The 18,063-nt window shown below is 35.5% G+C and overlaps 1 protein-coding gene across 1 annotated transcript in view; it reads right to left on the bottom strand.

Annotated features, from left to right (window-relative positions):
• Nucleotides 1-14,043, bottom strand: part of LOC138700428 (sclerostin domain-containing protein 1-like) — a 198,574-nt gene extending 184,531 nt beyond the window's left edge. The window contains exon 1 of the mRNA XM_069827045.1: nt 13,749-14,043. Within this exon, the coding sequence (XP_069683146.1) occupies nt 13,749-14,043 (295 nt within the window). The remainder of the gene's footprint in view (nt 1-13,748) is intronic.
• Nucleotides 14,044-18,063: the final 4,020 nt, after the last annotated feature.

Below are 18,063 nucleotides of genomic sequence, written 5' to 3' on the forward strand. Positions count from 1 at the left end.
AGGAACATTGATGATCTGAGAGTAAAAATTACTCAAGCTTTTCAACCAATCACCTCTCTTATGTTACAACGGACATGGGCTGAAATGTATCACCGTTTGAGTTGTGCAGGGTGCGCAATGGGGGTCATGTTGAGCTCTGAGGAATCTCCCATCTTTCAGTGTTGTATGCACAAAGTTTCAACAAATAAAGTTCTGTAGTAAATGCTTTACGATGTTTTTATTTTATCCATACCCAAACGGATCACCCTGTAGAATTTGACGAAGAGTGTTACCTTATTTAAACATACTTATATTATTGTATTTTCTTTTTATAAATTTCCTTGCATTTTTCAGTTATGCCTTTTACTATGGAATTATTGTGGTAGTCAGAGAATCGGGGTAAGACTGGTCTCTGTTATTGTACGTGCTGCTTATGTTTTTTCAATGTTTTTTTGACGTAGTCTTTAGATACGAGTGTATTCTTGAGAGATTTCGTTTGAAAATGGTAGTGGCTCTGTTATGGAAAATAGATATAATACCTCTTTAATTGAGTGGGGTTTTTAGATTCGAAATAAAGATGTCTTACTGTGTATTTGGGTTTCCGGTAAGTCTTAATAGACAGATTTCCTTGGTCATTCGTGATCAACAAGCCTGTGAATTGGATCAATGGTCACAATGAGTTCAGATGTTTCAGGAAACCATCTAGCAGCCATCATCCTTTTCATACCTTCACTCCGCCGTTCTTTCGTCCTAGACATCAGTCACTTCATCCATCCATTTTATTCATCATTCATTCTAGCTGTCCGAGCTACCGATTCTTCTATCCTGTCTATACGCTGTATCCGTCCGTACAGCTTCAACTGCCATCCATCCATCCATCCATCCATCCATCCATCCATCCATCCATCCATCCATCCATCCATCCATCCATCCATCCATCCATCGTATCAGACTTAACGTAATGGAATTTCTTGTGTGTGTGAGACTGTAAAAATGATTATGGCCTAGATGTGATGAAAATATGCTTTTAATACAATTATATGAATTATAAAATACTTATCGAATATACAGCGAATCCCAGCAAACGGTTGCGGTGTTTCTGTTTGCCGACCAGCTGCAGATTTCCCCGCTACTGCCGCGGTTGGCATCCGCGAAATCAAGGCACTTCTTCAGATTAAATCTTTCATACTATGTTATATTAATAAATTTAATAAGTCTTCAAAATCGGACGGCCATGTTGTATGACTAACTACCGATTCGACTATTCTCAGGAGTTTGTCTCCTCTTATCTACATGGCTGGTGAATTCCCTAATGCTTAGCTTATTTCATCACTCATGACTGGTGTTTATGTTATCCTTCAGGCATCAGTTTTTTTTATGTGCGTGCCAAGAGAGATCGCCACACAAAAACTGCATGGTTGGTGAATCCCCGTCCCCCGAAATTATTTAGCTTGTCATTCTGTAGTCAGTCCTTGACAAGCGGCAATAAACGCACGCAGTGACTCAGTTTTAAGAATAAACGCAGTTTATTATGTTGTGTTGTGTTTTGCAGTAGCTATTATATGTTTAGTGTGTGAAAGTGTACACATTTATTAAACGTACGTACGGAAAAGGAAATCGTTTGTAGAACTAGGGAAAACTTTAGACGCAAGTTTTCTGGTTCCCAGTTCCGTGTAGAAAAAAAATAATAATACATTTAGTGAATACATTTAATGAAACAGGTTCTGTGAATGATGTGATGTGAATTAAGTATCGCACAAAATAGACAACACTTCTAGGAACTACTGTGTGGAGGGTAAGTATCAAATAATGTGGAAGTTAATCCTGCGGAGCGTTGTGATTTCGCGGATGTAGCGGTGCGACCTGCCGTCAGAAAAATCTGAAGCGTTCTCTGGGACTTCCTGTACAATACTGCATCTATGTTTTAATATGAGGTCTAATATTTCTACCCGCTCAGTTTTTGCTGCTCAAATTTACAGACTATTTTAAAGTCTAAAGCGCTGCAGTTTTGGCGCTCTGTTGCAGCCACAGTCCTGGATTCAAAAACCGTACGATGCGAAGTTTGGTCATTTATCAAGGGAGTCTTGTCTTAAAAGGACTCTCGACGTCATGCCTCTGATGTCAAGGAAGTTTCTCCCTTTTTTTAATTATTGTTTATAAGATTAGAAATGGATGCGGGCAAACATCTGCTCTCAGCTGAGAAATCGTAAAATGAAAACAAGTTCTTGAACGCGATCAACTTCAGAGAAATTCCTCGACTTAAACCTTAAAATTTCCTACTTGCTCTTCTGTAGTAGGATATACAATAATAAAATGTATTTATGACTGGTAGTTTTTCAGTGTTTTCAATGAACTCTCGTACATGAGAGATGATGTTACATAGGCCTATGTTTATTAAACAAGGAAAGCTAGTGTTGCAATGTGTAACGTGTACAAGAAATGCAACAAAGTAACGAGTGGAACTATTATTTAGTTTTTCTACTATAATGGAAAACAATCGTATGAAACACGAAACTTGCCAATTAGGCTCATAAGATCCACGTAATGATTTCGTTCCAAGTATGATGGCGGCCCGCCTCAGTGTTCATTATATTTATAACTTGCTTAAAACTTTTTCATTGCACACGCAACAAGTTGAATATGATTCATTGCCCTTGCAGATGTTACAGTGTTATGTTATGCACTTCTGATTATCAGAAGAAATTGTACTGGTATGAATAACTGTAATATTTTAAAATACGGACATTGAATGCGATGTTATAGAATTAGTGAAACTTATCAAGTGAACAATTTATCTCCCGTCCGGAAAGCGACAACTTTGGCATCAGCGGGTGCATTACCATTCGCTGGATACGAAGACAGCGCTGTCTCGATGACTTGACAAATTAAAAGAAAAGGTTGGAATATTAATGCATAATATTATAAATATAAGGGAATAAAACGTCATTTAGGAACTTTATACACTGTTCGCGCATAGAATATTCAGCAGGAATATGTGGCTCCCGCGATTCCCCAGCTAACCCCAAGTGACTTCCCGGGAATACCCGGGAAACTCTAAAAGATAAAGTGTGCAAAAGCAATTCAAATACCCTAGAAAGCTGAAAATATCCCCTCAATTTCTGGAAGAAAACGACGAGTGAAGCGTTACTTATAAAGTAGATGTTTGAAACCAAAAGGCGGGCAGTTTCAGAATATCCATTCTTAACCCCTTCAGACCTGAATTTATATTACAAAAAATTGAAAAAAAAAAACTGGTCACATAATCATTCTGGGGATCCAAAATTCCCAAATCAAGTCTTCACAGAAAATTAAAATCTGGGGACAATTTTAACCCCTAAGGCCCCAAAATTTTAAATTTTATTTTTAATTCAGGTATAGAAATGTTTCAAAAATAATATTCTCCATATCTATCACATTGAATTTTTCAAAATATTTAAAAGTATCGAAGACATTCCAAAAAAGAAAAAAAAAAACAATGTACACTAGGCCTATAATGTACATCAGCCCTCAAGGGGTTAATTTGAGTGAATAAATAATATTTTAACAGCTTATATTTAATAATATTTTTACATTACTAGTTTGTGATCTGTCGAGTCACCGAAACTATGTTGTCTACGACAGGTAACTAGCGTAGGTGGAGCGCTTCCGCCTGTAGCCAATGTTGCCTCTTTCGGGACGGGAAATAAATTGTTCATCACACAATTTACTCTCGTGCTGAGTAACTGTTCTTCTTAATTTTCTGAATCTACATATTGAATGTCTTTAAAACTAATTAAAATGTCATAATATTATTTCAGAATAATGAGATAGATTTGGAAGTAAATCCCGAAAAGACAAAGTATATGATTAGTCACGAAATGGAAATATACAAATTGAAAATTTATCATTTGAAAAGGTGGAAAAGTTCAAATATCTTGAAGCAACAGTAACAAATATAAATGACACTCGGGAGGAAATTAAACGCAGAATAAATATGGGAAATGCGTGCTTTTATTCGGTTGAGAAGCTTTTGTCATCCAGTCTGCTCTCAAAAAAGCTGAAAGTTAGAATTGGTAAAACAGTTATATTACCGGTTGTTCTGTATGGTTGTGAAACTTGGACTCTCACTTTGAGAGTGGAACTGAGGTTAAGTGTGTTCGAGAATAAGGTTCTAAGGAAGGATGAAGTTACAGGAGAATGGAGAAAGTTACACAACATAGAACTGCACGCATTTTATTCTTCACCTGACATAATTAGGAATATTAAATCCAGACATTTGAGATGGGCAAGGCATGTAGCATGTATGGGAGAATCCAGAAATGCATATAGAGTGTTAGTTGGGAGGCCGGAGGGAAAACAACTTTTGGGGAGGCCGAAACGTAGATGGGAGGATAATATAAAAATGGATTTGGGGGAGGTGGGATATGATGGTAGAGACTACATTTATCGTCCTCAGGATAGGGACTGATGGCGGGCTTACGTGAGGGCGGCAATGAACCTCTTGGTTCTTTAAAAGCCATTTATAAGTAAGTAAATATTATTTCAGCACGCTTTTAATATTAAAGAAATAGAAATATATTAATTGGTTTTAAATGGCGTTAGATATAATGAATTAAGTTCTGCACTTTGCCACAATGCTTAAAGTGGCTTTAAAGGAAGTGACGATATGCAGCTAATATGAATAAATATAAGAAGGATAGTGGTAATAATTTTGAGAGAATAAATAATTATTTAGAAAAATGAACTTCAAAAACGAAATCAGAGAGCCTATAAGATAGGGCCTATTAAAAAAACTTCAATTATAAAAACTGCAAAATAAATAACCTCCTAGCATGTAACATAACTTAAAAATTGACTGATAGAAATGTATTAATATCTTATTACATTTATGGCATTTAAAGGGTAAGACACTAAAGCGATGGTTTCCAAGAGCCACGGATCCGACGCATTGTACGTGAAATTCTGTTGATGCTTGCGGTATGTAGCGTCAACTGTTTTTTTTATAACAGAGCGTCATTGCTCCGTTTTAAGTCAAGATGGCTGACGACATAGATCTATAGGCATCCAACAAGGAAAACTCAGTCCGCAGAAACCAGCGGGCATGACTGTCTCTCGCAGATGACGTATGCTCCCGTTCCCAGCATGCTCTTACGCCTACTATAGGGGGGTAAGAGGGGTATAGCATGCGCTCCACGAGGTGTCCGAGCTGAGTTTTGCTTGTAGGATACCTACAGCGGTTATTTGTTTATGGGAAATTCTAATAATAATGTAACTCTATAGTGTAAATGAATTTCCCATTTTGAACAGTGATGTTTTAAATAGTAACATTTTGTTACATTTACTACCTTTTGCTTTATCCATGTTGGCCTTTAAATTACAGTATTGTTGAGTGCTTTTTTTCTGGAGAAAAAGGTGGTAGAACTGTGTATAGAATATAATATTATAGCGGATGGGGAGATGATTATTGATTAGTATCCAGTGCACGGAAATTTTGTTGTTTTAACCTCCTTTTAGTCCAACTTTAAGACTTTAAAGGCCTAAGCAGAATTCACGTTAAAAACAAAATTATTGGCATATTTCTCGGTTCCATGATGAAAAAAAATTGCCGGAAAGCCGTTCCGGCGCGTTCCGTCAGAAAAAAAAAAAACACTAGCATTATTATTATTTTTAATCTGGTTATTGACTGTAGAAACAACAGCGATAAATAGGTACATTTTATTCTGCAAGAAGAAATATGTTTTTGTTCATTATGCCAAATTAAACTTGTAGAAATTGAATGATTTGAGTTATCATTAAATAATCTCGCATAAAAGGTATCCGGATGAATAATTTAACACAAAAATCAATGAAGAAGCAATGTGATTGATATAAATAAAAATTGAGGTCAAATACTATATATATATATATATATATATATATATATATATATATATTTTATTTCAAATTAATCGACACTATTTCTGTCTACATAAGGAATTATATTCCTTCAGTTTTGTGCTAAATTAAACACCAAGGATAACCTATCAAAATATGTAATAAATAATAACAAACGAATTATTAAGTTACAGTAAACTTACTAGATTTTCCCATTTATTTTCCACACATTCTCTTTCACTGTCATGTTTTTATAATTATTATTCGATAAATAAATTTACATCTATTTACATTTATTTTTATTTATTTATAATATGGGATAATTTCGTACTAAATATAGCAATTTTTCACTCATTTAGTTTGCTGAACTCAGATGTCATTTTTTAATTTTGTAACAATCCCACCGTCAGATGCTGGAACAGTTGCCGACTATTCAAGCGATCCGTGACGCTTTCTTGTGCAGACTGAGTGTGCGGAGCAGCGTGGCATATTAGTAACCATCACAACGTATTGTCCATATGAGATGTTTTTGCGTGGAAACGAAATCCGTCCTCGCATTACATAGCGAAACATGTGTGGCTCTTGGAAACCACCCCTTTACATGGCGGGACATACGTGGCTCTTAACAGTTATCGTTGTATCCGAAACTCACAACAGGAGCCACAGCATCCACATTTCCTTCTCTTCGCGTGTTAGGCACATCCCATTGTATAGTCTAATACAATTAGATACGGATACTGATCTCACATGTTTCTCTTGGGTCAACAAGATATGAATCATGTCCATCCCGAATTATTAGGAGTTGTTGACCCTTTATATGAAACTTTTGCAACAATTTCGGTAAAATTATATAAAGTAGGTTTTATCGTATTCATAATATGCAATTAAATGTAAACTAAATGTAATAAATTGTTTGCGATGGATTGTAACCTTATATGAAGGTATATTAAATTCACATTTTATCAGTTTCATTAATGGTACGCCATACCAGCTTGTTTCCCACATTTCATATGCATACCCGGCTCATTGTGAGCACTACTTTGCCAGCCTGTCAGAACGATCTGCATTTGTAGTGTAGAAGCATCTTTAAGGCAATATTCATAATTACACAGGCATGATAACTAGCAGAATTGAATTTTAACGTGGATGTGTAATGACTTACATTTTGCCTGGAGATCTATCTACAGAGTGAAACGTAAGTAATATCATTAATTTCAGGGGTTATTCTTTGAGATATTTATAACAAAAAAGTTGAATACAATTTTGTTCGTTGTCGCTTCCTTTTCGAGATAATTTTTTTATGTATGAAACATTTCATAGCGTGTTTTGGGAAAGTAATAGATTTAATTTCCAATATGTTCAGTCAATTTAAGAAAGTAGTGTATTATTACAATAAATGGTTGAAAGAATTTTAGTTTTGTCCTTTAAATGTGCAGAAATTTGGTCTGAACAAATGTAACTTTTCGTTCTGAAAAGGAATTTTAAAATGTTTCATTTGTTTGGCTCAAACTTCTGCATATTAAAGGACAAAACTAAAATCATCATCATCATCATCATCATCATCATCATCATCATCATCATCATCATCATCATCATCACCATCATATCATCATCATCGTCATGGTATAAGCCTTGTGCTCGTTCCGTCTTCAAGAAAACTAATCCGACCATCTCATCCGTGGCCTGCCGACATTTCTTCTACCTACAGGTTTATACTTATATATTATTTGTGGTATAAGATCTTCATCCATTCTTTGCATATGATCTTGCCATCTTTGTCTGTATTCAATGATTATTTCATTTAGACTCTGAATTTCCAATTCTTTTCTAATGTCTTCATTCCACTTTTTATCTATGAGTCTATAACTGCCACCTGTCTCAAAAATTTCATCTCAGCAGCCTCTATTTTCTTCTGTTGTGAGATAGTCAAGACCCAACTTTCACACTCATAAAGTAAGGTTGGGATCGCCATTACTTTGTAAAGTTTTAACAGTGTTGCTCCATTACAATTTTTGAAAGTTCTTTTTATTGTACCACATAGTGTTTGGAATTTGTTTAATTTATTTTGCACATCTCTATTGCCGGTATATGACACAATGTAACCAAGATAATTAAAATCACTTTGTTGTTGGATGGGCTTATTATTTATGCAAATTTTTGCTCTTAACAGATCTGTATCTCTAAGAGCCATTATTTTTGTTTTTTTCATATGTGATTTGAAGATTATATTCACTTGTAATATTATTTAATTCATGTATGGCTCTTTGTAAATTATCTTCCGAATCTCCAATTAAGATCTGGTCGTCAGCAAACAACTGTGTATCAATGTTTCTCCCTTTTATTTTAAAATGTGTTTTGAGCATAGTTTGCCATCGTACAACTGCGTCATTAATATATAGGGTAAATTAGGGTCTGTTGGACAGTCGGGCATGTTGGACACTTTGTACTTTAAGGTGTTACCTCGCCACTTGTGGGCACCACATTCTGCTAGAAGTCAATGATGGAAGTAGCCACGAGTGGGGCTACTTCCGTAATTGACTTCTAGCAGAATGTGGTCCCCAGAAGTGGCGAGGTAACACGTTAAAGTACAAAGTGTCCAACATGCCCGACTGTCCAACAGACCATAATTTACCCTATATATTAAATAGGGTAGGCGATAATGGACACCCCTGTCGTACTCCTAAATTAATCTCTAGGCCTACTAAATTATCTTCTTCTATGGATTTCTCCAATTTAAACTTTGTATTTGTATACATACTTTGTATGTATTTCCATCATATTTTATCATAATGCACTACTCTCTTAAATTGACTGGGAATATTGGGAATTAAATCAATGGCTGTCCCAAAAGACGATATGAAATGTTTCATATAAAATAATTGTTTTTTCGAAAAGGAAGCAAAAACGAGCAAAAGTGTATGAAGTTTTGTTTATTTGAAATATCTTAAAGCATAACCCCCTGAAATTAATAACATTATTTACGGTTCACCCTATATTTTATAGGTATCTTAAATCTATGACATGGAACCCCTGGTTTTATATTCATTTCAAACAAAAACATGATGCAGCAGTGCAAAAGCTACAGATATTTTCTCATTACGTATTTAATGAAATCATTATTAAGGAGCTGCTTCATGAAGCTTTATTAAATTAATTATACACGATCAACTTCTCCGAACTTCATTTCATCTAACATCTTCTTTGCTGGGATGCGTTTAATGTCATTACTCTTTTTACTGAGACAGGCAAAAGTGTGCTACGAAAATTACATTAGTCGCTCTAAATAGTTTCTCCTGGAAGAATACTCCCTACACTGTGTTATTCAGGGCTCTTAATTATGACAATGTCTTCATTGTTGTATTTCATTTCTAGTATTAGACTAGTCTGTTTCGATTAATCGAGATTTTGTTAAGGTGTTAGCTACCATAGTCTAGTATATACAGTCACGAAGCTCAATACGTAGTAAATATGCATCCATAGATAGTTTCTAACCACTAGGATCGCTGCTATCACCTCATTACAGACAATGCGAAATAGTATCTGCACAGTCTATTGTTCCTAGTACTCTCATAAACACAAGCTTCGTGACTATATATACTAGTATAATATATAAGTTTTTAATTAACCACCTATGCTTATTTTTTATACAGTTGTGAATTTTTACATGAATTGGTGTATCACATTAACGCTTTCGATACTTATTTGTATCATCATCAGATGTATGTACATGATAGTGATTAAAAACCTAGCCGATTGGCGTGTGTATCGTGAACTTCCGTAGTATGTATGTGTGCATAATGTACATAATGTAACAACCAATGTGCATTTTAAACATGTGTTTATAAACAATCATATTTTAGACATTGATTTTAGATTTTAGAAGAGTTTTAGTGTTATTAGTTAATAGTATATTATAATAGAAACCATGAACAAGTACATTATGCACACATACATACAGTACTACGGAAGTTCACGATACATACGCCAATCGGCTAGGTTTTTAATCACTATCATGTACATACATCTGATGATGATACAAATAAGTATCGAAAACGTTAATGTGATAGACTAATTCATGTAAAAATTCACAACTGTATAAAAGATAAGTATAGGTGGTTAATTAAAAACTTATTATATATTATACTATAGTAGCTTATCGGAAAATAAAAACAAACATGAAATTATATACTAGACTGTGGTGTTACTAGACAAGAAAGATCAATTTTCAATACATATTTCCTGATATGCAAAAGTATTGTCGAATGGTTCTCTATAATTTTATTATTATTAAGGAGGTAGCTAGCGTTATTGATAATTCAGGCTCTCAAGAAGAGATTCTCTAGTAATTTAGAGGAAAATTATGTTGTGTTTGACTTCTTGTAAGAACTCTCAAGTCCATACCTGTGGAGTAACGGTTAGCGCGTCTGACCGGGAAACCAGGTGGCTCGAGTTCGATTTCCGGTCGGGACAAGTTATCTGGTTGAGGTTTTTTTCAGGGTTTTCCCTCAACTCAATATGAGCAAATGCTGGGTAACTATCGGTGCTGGACCCCGGACTCATTTCATCGGCATTATCACCATCTCATTCAGACGCTAAATAACCTAAGATGTTGATAAAGCGTGTAAATAACCTATTACAAAAGAACTCTCAAGCGTAGGTCGCATAGTTACATGATAAAAAAAAGAAAAAATGATCGTAATTTTTTAAGATTTGTAGTAGAAAAGTGACTGCATATCAGGGTTTTTTCGTTTCATTCTATCATTACTAAGTCACCGGCGTAACTCTGTCGGCTAAGGCGCTTACCTGCCGATCTGGAGTCGTGTTCGTGCGTGGGTTCGATTCCTGTTTGGGCTGATTATCTGGTTGGTTTTTTCCGAGATTTTCCCCAACCATAAGGCAAATGTCAGGTAATCTATGGCGAATCCTCGGCCTCATCTCGCGATCACAATCCCATCGACGCTAGATAACCTCGTAGTTGATACAGCGTCGTTAAATAACCAAAAGTAAATAAAAAATATCAATACTATAATACCACCTACTATGAATAGCCGTTGTCAACCGCTGCGGATCACGTCTGACCGTGAAACGAGAGGGTCAGGGTTCAAAATTGGTTGGGACAAGTTACCTGGTTGAGGTTTTTTCCGGGGTTTTCCTCAATCAATTGAAACAATTGCTCAGTAACTTCCGGCACTTGATCTCGAAATATCATAATTATTACACTTCCCCTCTTTTATCATCATCTCAGTTTCTTTCATATATTTCGGGCTTGCACCGAATCTGGACCTTGTGGGTATGTGGTCATTCGTTGCTGGTGGTAGTGCAATGCACCGCGTGCTCTCCATTGTGCACGTTGTAGATCGTGGGGATGAAGGACAGCGGTGAGGCCTATGCGGAAAGATAATGGCGTCAAATAGGCTGTAGGGGAGTTCGATGGTGACACACGGGGGGATCTGTAGAGGGGGGTCTTTGGGCATGGACACCATTCCATCCCGGGTAGTACATTGGGCCCACCCGAGCGGCCTGTGTGCGAGGGGACAGTCCCAATCCGTGTCCTCCCCTGAAGGGGGATAGATAGATAGATAGATAGATAGATAGATAGATAGATAGATAGATAGATAGATAGATAGATAGATAGATAGATAGATAGATAGATAGATAGATAGATAGATAGATAGATAGATAGATAGATAGATAGATAGATAGATAGATAGATAGATAGATAGATAGATAGATAGATAGATAGATAGATGTTAAAGAAAATGACAGTATAGAAGTGAGATTTGAAGCAACACGGTGATTCATTGGTACCTGAGCATGTCCGTTTCGTTATTTTTAGTCCAGTGTTTTTCCGGATGTACGGATGTATTCGGAGGTGTAACATTGGAGTATTAAGTGAAACCCGGTCCTCCAGAGCGGGGGTTATACATAAGGCCTGTTCCTCGATCACTTATTAACTCATACCGGTGCTTCGTTCGCGAAAAAAAAAAAAAGTTAACTCACTACCTTAATGAAATTTAACGTTTTGGAAATTTTATAGACGTTTCATTTTTAACTGCATATCAATTTAAATTTAAATAATTTATAAACTCTTCCAAAAGGGAGTTTAAATGTAAACTCGTTTCCAACGTAATTATTATATAGCACTATTGCAAAATATGAACAGATCAGTAGACTTCTTCCTTTATAACACGTAATATAATCAATATTCTTTATTAAAAAGGAGGAAATATTAAGAAATCAAGCTTGTATTACCCTTATATCACACCAAGAAAATTTTAATTTCTTGACTAAATTAAATTTAGGTGCTTGATTTTCATATTTTCTATAGGCTATTTTCACTATTTGTATTGATGATTTCTTATATTAATGTTCAACTATAGTAATGTAGCCTATCATAGAAACTAAAATAATGAACAAAATAAGCAAACTTTCTGTGAACATCTGTTATGATTACATTTTTATTTTATTTCGTCTTTGGTTCAAGGATTTAGGCCAGAGATCCTTTTCGTCTTCATTGTAGTGAGAATTCTGAGATAGCACTAGAGATTCACAAGTAACGCTATCGATACTACCTGTCTAGTGAACACCTGATCAGCATGGCGTAAAGACACTATCATGATAAATTATTATTATTATTATTATTATTATTATTATTATTATTATTATTATTATTATTATTATTATTATTAATTGAGATGGAGGCGAGCACTACGCATTCAATAGTATCAGGACTTCCTATTATTCACTCAGTATGCAGTAAAGAAACAACAACAACAATAATAATAATAATAATAATAATAATAATAATAATAATAATAATAATAATAATAATTTCATGTGAGACTGAGATGGGCACAAGGCATTCAATACTAGCTGATGTTCCTGATTATGAACTCAGTAAGAAGTAAATAAATATTATTGATAAATTATATTATTATTATTATTATTATTATTATTATTATTATTATTATTTAAGGCGCAGGTGAGCACTACATATTCAATAATAGCGGAACGTCCTGATTATGCACTCAATATTGAGTAAAGAAACGATAATGAATATAATAATAATAATAATAATAATAATAATAATAATAATAATAATAATATATGAAACTGAGTTGAGCACTACGCATTGAATACTGGCGGAACTTCCTGATTATGCATTCGGTTTGGAGTAAAGGATTATTATTATTATTATTATTATTATTATTATTATTATTATTATTATTATTATTATTATTATTTGAGCTCTACATATTCAATAATAGCGGAACGTCCTGTACTCAATATTGTGTAAAGAAACGATGATAATAATAATAATAATAATAATAATAATAATAATAATAATATATGAAACGGAGTTGAGCACTGCTCATTGAATACTGGCGGAACTTCTTGATTATGCATTCGGTTTGGAGTAAAGGATTATTATTATTATTATTATTATTATTATTATTATTATTATTATTATTATTATTATTATTATTATTATTATTATTACTACGTTTTCCTCTTTGTGATGATTTGCTACATATTGAAACAATTGTTGTCCTTTGTTCTAGGTAGGTAGGATTATTGCATATTTTTATAAAATTATTATTATAATATTTGCATTATTACTACTAATGTTTTACAAGAATTGCTGAAGACACGTTTCAGAATCTTCAGCGAGACTCCCAGTACATGTAGTCGATATGGAAGATCATTACTTAAGACATCATAGAACAACCACGAGACAATCTTTATGGAAGATAGATAAACCTCAGTTTTTGTTTAGGTGGGTAATCGAACCTGGGTCATCTAGATTTATAGGACATGCTGTCACTTGAGGCACAACTGAAGGTGTAATGAGAAGCGCAAAATTAGTGGGCGTCTTTATTTTATCATAAACTGAGAAATGAAGGGCGAGTTCGTACCTGTCATCTGCCTCGCTCGATTCTCGCCGTCGCGTCGCGTCGCACTGCACTCACTGACCACTCCACTGCGCCTCGCGTTGCCGACTGGCGGCGGCCGCCGTACCTTACTCTTTATACTATACACATGTGAGTCAGGCAGGCACTCCCCTCTCTTTAATCTGCTTCCTTCTTGGAGTAGGGATGCGTGGCAGGTCTGCACTCTCGTCAGTCGCGCCGCGGCCACTGGGCAGACAGGTGGACTTTCACTTAAACGGGCCCAGTCTCGCCAGAGACCTGACTTCCATCTCCAACACATTTCGTGAGACAGCCTGTCGAACACGTTTCTTCCAAGTGCTTCTCACTTGCGAACCCTTTACCACAAGTACCGTATCGTCACTGCATAAACGAAGTTCTCTTTTTCCACAGCTACAAATCCAGAGGAATCGCATTCAGTTTCCAAGAGGAAATTGGAGATTGACTACTGCTTATAAATAACTACAGTCGAACTTCGATATCTCGAAATGCTTTCGTTAACTGGTAATGCTTCGAGTTATCGAAAATTCGAGATATAGAAAATATGAAAAATGTCCAATACCATGTAGCCTATTATTATTGATGACAAGTATTATAGTCCCGACGCTGTTATTTCCGGCGTGACTCCGCCTCTTTTCATACGTCTTAGAAAGTGAAGGCTCTATAAAGTCTAGGTAGGTAGTATCGTTCGCCATTTTTGTTCTTACGTTGCCGAGCTACCATTCGAGGAATCTATTTGCCACACCGTTAAACATTATCATGTCGTAGCTCCTATGATAATAAATCAAACGCAATGTAATTCAGCAAATACTTGAGCGGCAAATAACGTCTTTGTGTGCTTTCTGCGAACGCCAACGAAAGAGCTAAAATGGCGGGCGATTATATTAAGTGTTTATCGAGCCTTAAGAAATGAATCAGCGAATCACAAGACGCACACGTTTAAATGTAGCCGACCTGCAACGCGATTGGCTGCCGGAAATTAGAGCGACGGGACTATACCACTTAATTTTCAACAAAGACAAGGCGTGGTTGTCCATAGACTCTTTCTTTGCTTTTCGGGACGACGATTTTATCAACATAACAAAGTTTGAGAAGAATAATGTTAAAGACATGCCATTATGTCCTTGCAGTGGTGCTCATTTTGCTATACCGTTAAGCCTCGTTCACACTTTTCAAGAAACTTGATTGGACGAACTATGTTTCAAGTTGGCTTGAAGTCAAGTAACGACTTGAATTCAAGTTTCAAGTGAAGTTAAATTTCTTCTACTTTTTACTTGACTTGAAAGGACACTTGAAACAACTTGAAGAGTGTGAACGTCACTTGATAACTTGAATTCAAGGAGAAGAGCGCGGGAATTTAAATTAGCAGCTGTTTTAAGAGCGTTAAATTAACAGCTGATTGTTTTTCTGTTCTACTGAAAACGTAAAAATAATAGGAAACAATAATAAGTGAAATAATGACCAAATATATTTGCGTTTCTGAAGTTGTATAAAACTCAGGAAGGTCTGTGGATTATAGAACCTGCAAAGTTTCGGACAGAAATGCAAAGGAAGAAAGATTTCATTGAAGAATAGAACAGCAGAGATTTTAACGTGGGCACAGATGAGATATGAAAGATAACTAAAAACCATTAAACTGTGGATAGAGAAGAAGTGAGGAAGATAGGAGGGATTAAGAAGAGTGTTGCTTGAAGGGATGACATTTATCAGCCGAAACTGGCGTAATTCAATGTGGCTGATAAGACTTTTTTGGGAACTGTAACAGCTTCAAGATAATCATTTTAAATTATGGTAAATCAAACCTGTTTATATTTTATTACATTTATATTAATAATTATTAAATCTGCTTGAAAATTTCACTTATTCTATTTGTAGTGGTTAATGGTCGTGTATTTATCTTACTAATCTAATTCCTAACCCATACTGAACAACGCGTCTTCCATTTCTTCATATATTTATGATTTCCTTGGCACGGAGATTCGCTACTACAGAAATTCCTAATTGCACAACAGCCATCGACGCCATTTTATCCTACTTGAAAATTAAATAACTTGAATATGTCTGAACTTGCAACTTGAATTCAGGTTACTTGAAACCACGTGACTTGAATTCAAGTTACTTGAAAAGTGTGAACGAGACTTTACGATATAGATACCTGCCTTTAGTAATTGAGAGAGATAGGATTAGTACTAATGGGTTGATTGCTAGAGAAGGACACTTTCAAGGGAAGAAATATACTGCTGTAGACCTTACAATGCTTGTTAAAGTAATGGTGTTTCATCACATTTCTTCAATTTTATTTACACGTATGTAAATAACTTTCATTTTCACCTTAAAATCGAGTTAAAGAATATGTATTTCCTACTGAGAAGATAAATATACATCGAAATATCGAAAAAAAAATGAGTAATAAAACTTCGCGATAGTGTGGTGTATTTTAAGCTCTATGTTCGGTTCAAGTTTGTCGAGCGTGACAAGAACCGAAGTTTGTTTTAAGGAAACGGATCTCTCACAACTCGCTCGAACTTGCGCCTTTATGATCTGTGCCCTTGAAGTTCGCTGGCCTTTCCTACTCTCCCCTCTCATCCTTCATGCTTTAGCTGAGTAAGGATTTTGGAACAAATCTTGTAAAGTTTTATTTATATGTAAGGACAGGTGATTTTTATTACGTGATTAAACATCCATAGAAATACATATACATATAGGTACATTCACATTATGTTTTAAAAATACATGTCAGTTATTACTATACCAATTACTGACAGAAAGTAGCTACAATTACATTCCTCACATAATATTCAAATAAATCACAGTTGCTCAGTAACAATATTTGTGTGACTATGCGGGTTATAAAAGTATTAGCGACGTGCATTGCAGGCACAATGTACGATTCAAGTTAGTCGAGTATGACGAAGTTTGACATTCGTCGATGTTCGCTTTGCAGAAGAAGGCCTGTCGTGTTTGTTCCAACTTGTTATAAAAATATTCTCAGACCTCTACACCCACAATTTCATGTTTTAGAAAAGATCTCGCGATTAGTTTCTCATATGAAGTAGGACGAAGTTTGTAATGTCTTGGTTGTCTCTCTCATGTTCTAACATAGCAGGACCTATTTTAAACTGTTTAAGGATTTGAGCACATATCTTGCGATTAGATTTTCATATGAAATAAGACGAAGTTCGTAATGTCTTGGTTTCCTGGCTCATATTTGAACATTACACAATACTAGTCGAGTCGGCACTATGAGTATATACGTCTTTTGATAGTTATTTATGCAACAAGTGGATAATGTTGATGATTATGGCATGAGTGAATATTTGTCGCACGGACGGTAATGAGTGCGACAATTTTCACGAGTGTCGTAATAAGATTATCCACGAGTTGGATACAACACTTTATGGCATCTTAGCATTATAAATTGTAGGAAAGAAATTATGAAAGAAATTCAATTCGGGATCCATAGCTGACAAATTGTCTTCACATGATAGTATCGATTAGTTGCGCCTGAATTTGTTATGCAAGCTTTATAATTCTATATATTGAGCCAAAATGAAATGTTCAATTGGTGTTGGCATTGAGTAAAGAGTAATGGATGACCTTGCAGGTTATGTTACAAAATTAGCCTTTTAGGAACTACTTTTTCATTATCCTCAATATACATGTTGACCATTGAATGAGCAGGCAGTATAAGCAGCCTTCGGATGAGTGAATTCGTTCGAGCAGGTAGTGATTTAAAGTTAATAAATATTAATTAATTAATTTAAATTAATTTAAATGACGATAATAATCACCGAGAGGGCTAGCGGCGTGGTAGAGGGCTGGCCTCGCATTCGGGAGGTCCGGGGTTCGATCCCAGGGGCCGGCAATCCTAACTGAGGTTTTCCATGGTTTCCTCAGTTATTTCCAGGCAAATGCCGGGATTGTACTTCTTGAAAGTCCGGCCATGGACGGCGATCCTTCCCTTAATCCTTTCATATGTGTGAGTGAATGATGTGTAATGTCTTAAATGTTTGTGTTGTATCGGAGGTGGCCCTGGCATTGAGCTGATCACTCATCCATGTCCTTGTGTGGTCAAAAAAGTATGTATGTGATCCATAGCTTAATATCTCTCCCGACAGGTCGCGGCCCTGTAAGGCCCGGGTGGCGTGGGTCGTGTAAATGCACCTAGAAGGGAGAGGTTAAACTGAGAGAAAGAAAGAAAGAAAGAAAGAAAGAAAGAAAGAAAGAAAGAAAGAAAGAAAGAAAGAAAGACGATAATAATCTATAGATAGTATACAGTAACATGCGGGAAGTGCTTTACAGA

The sequence above is a fragment of the Periplaneta americana genome, chromosome 5 (genome assembly GCF_040183065.1).
Source record: "Periplaneta americana isolate PAMFEO1 chromosome 5, P.americana_PAMFEO1_priV1, whole genome shotgun sequence".
Taxonomy (NCBI): Eukaryota; Metazoa; Arthropoda; class Insecta; order Blattodea; family Blattidae; genus Periplaneta; species Periplaneta americana.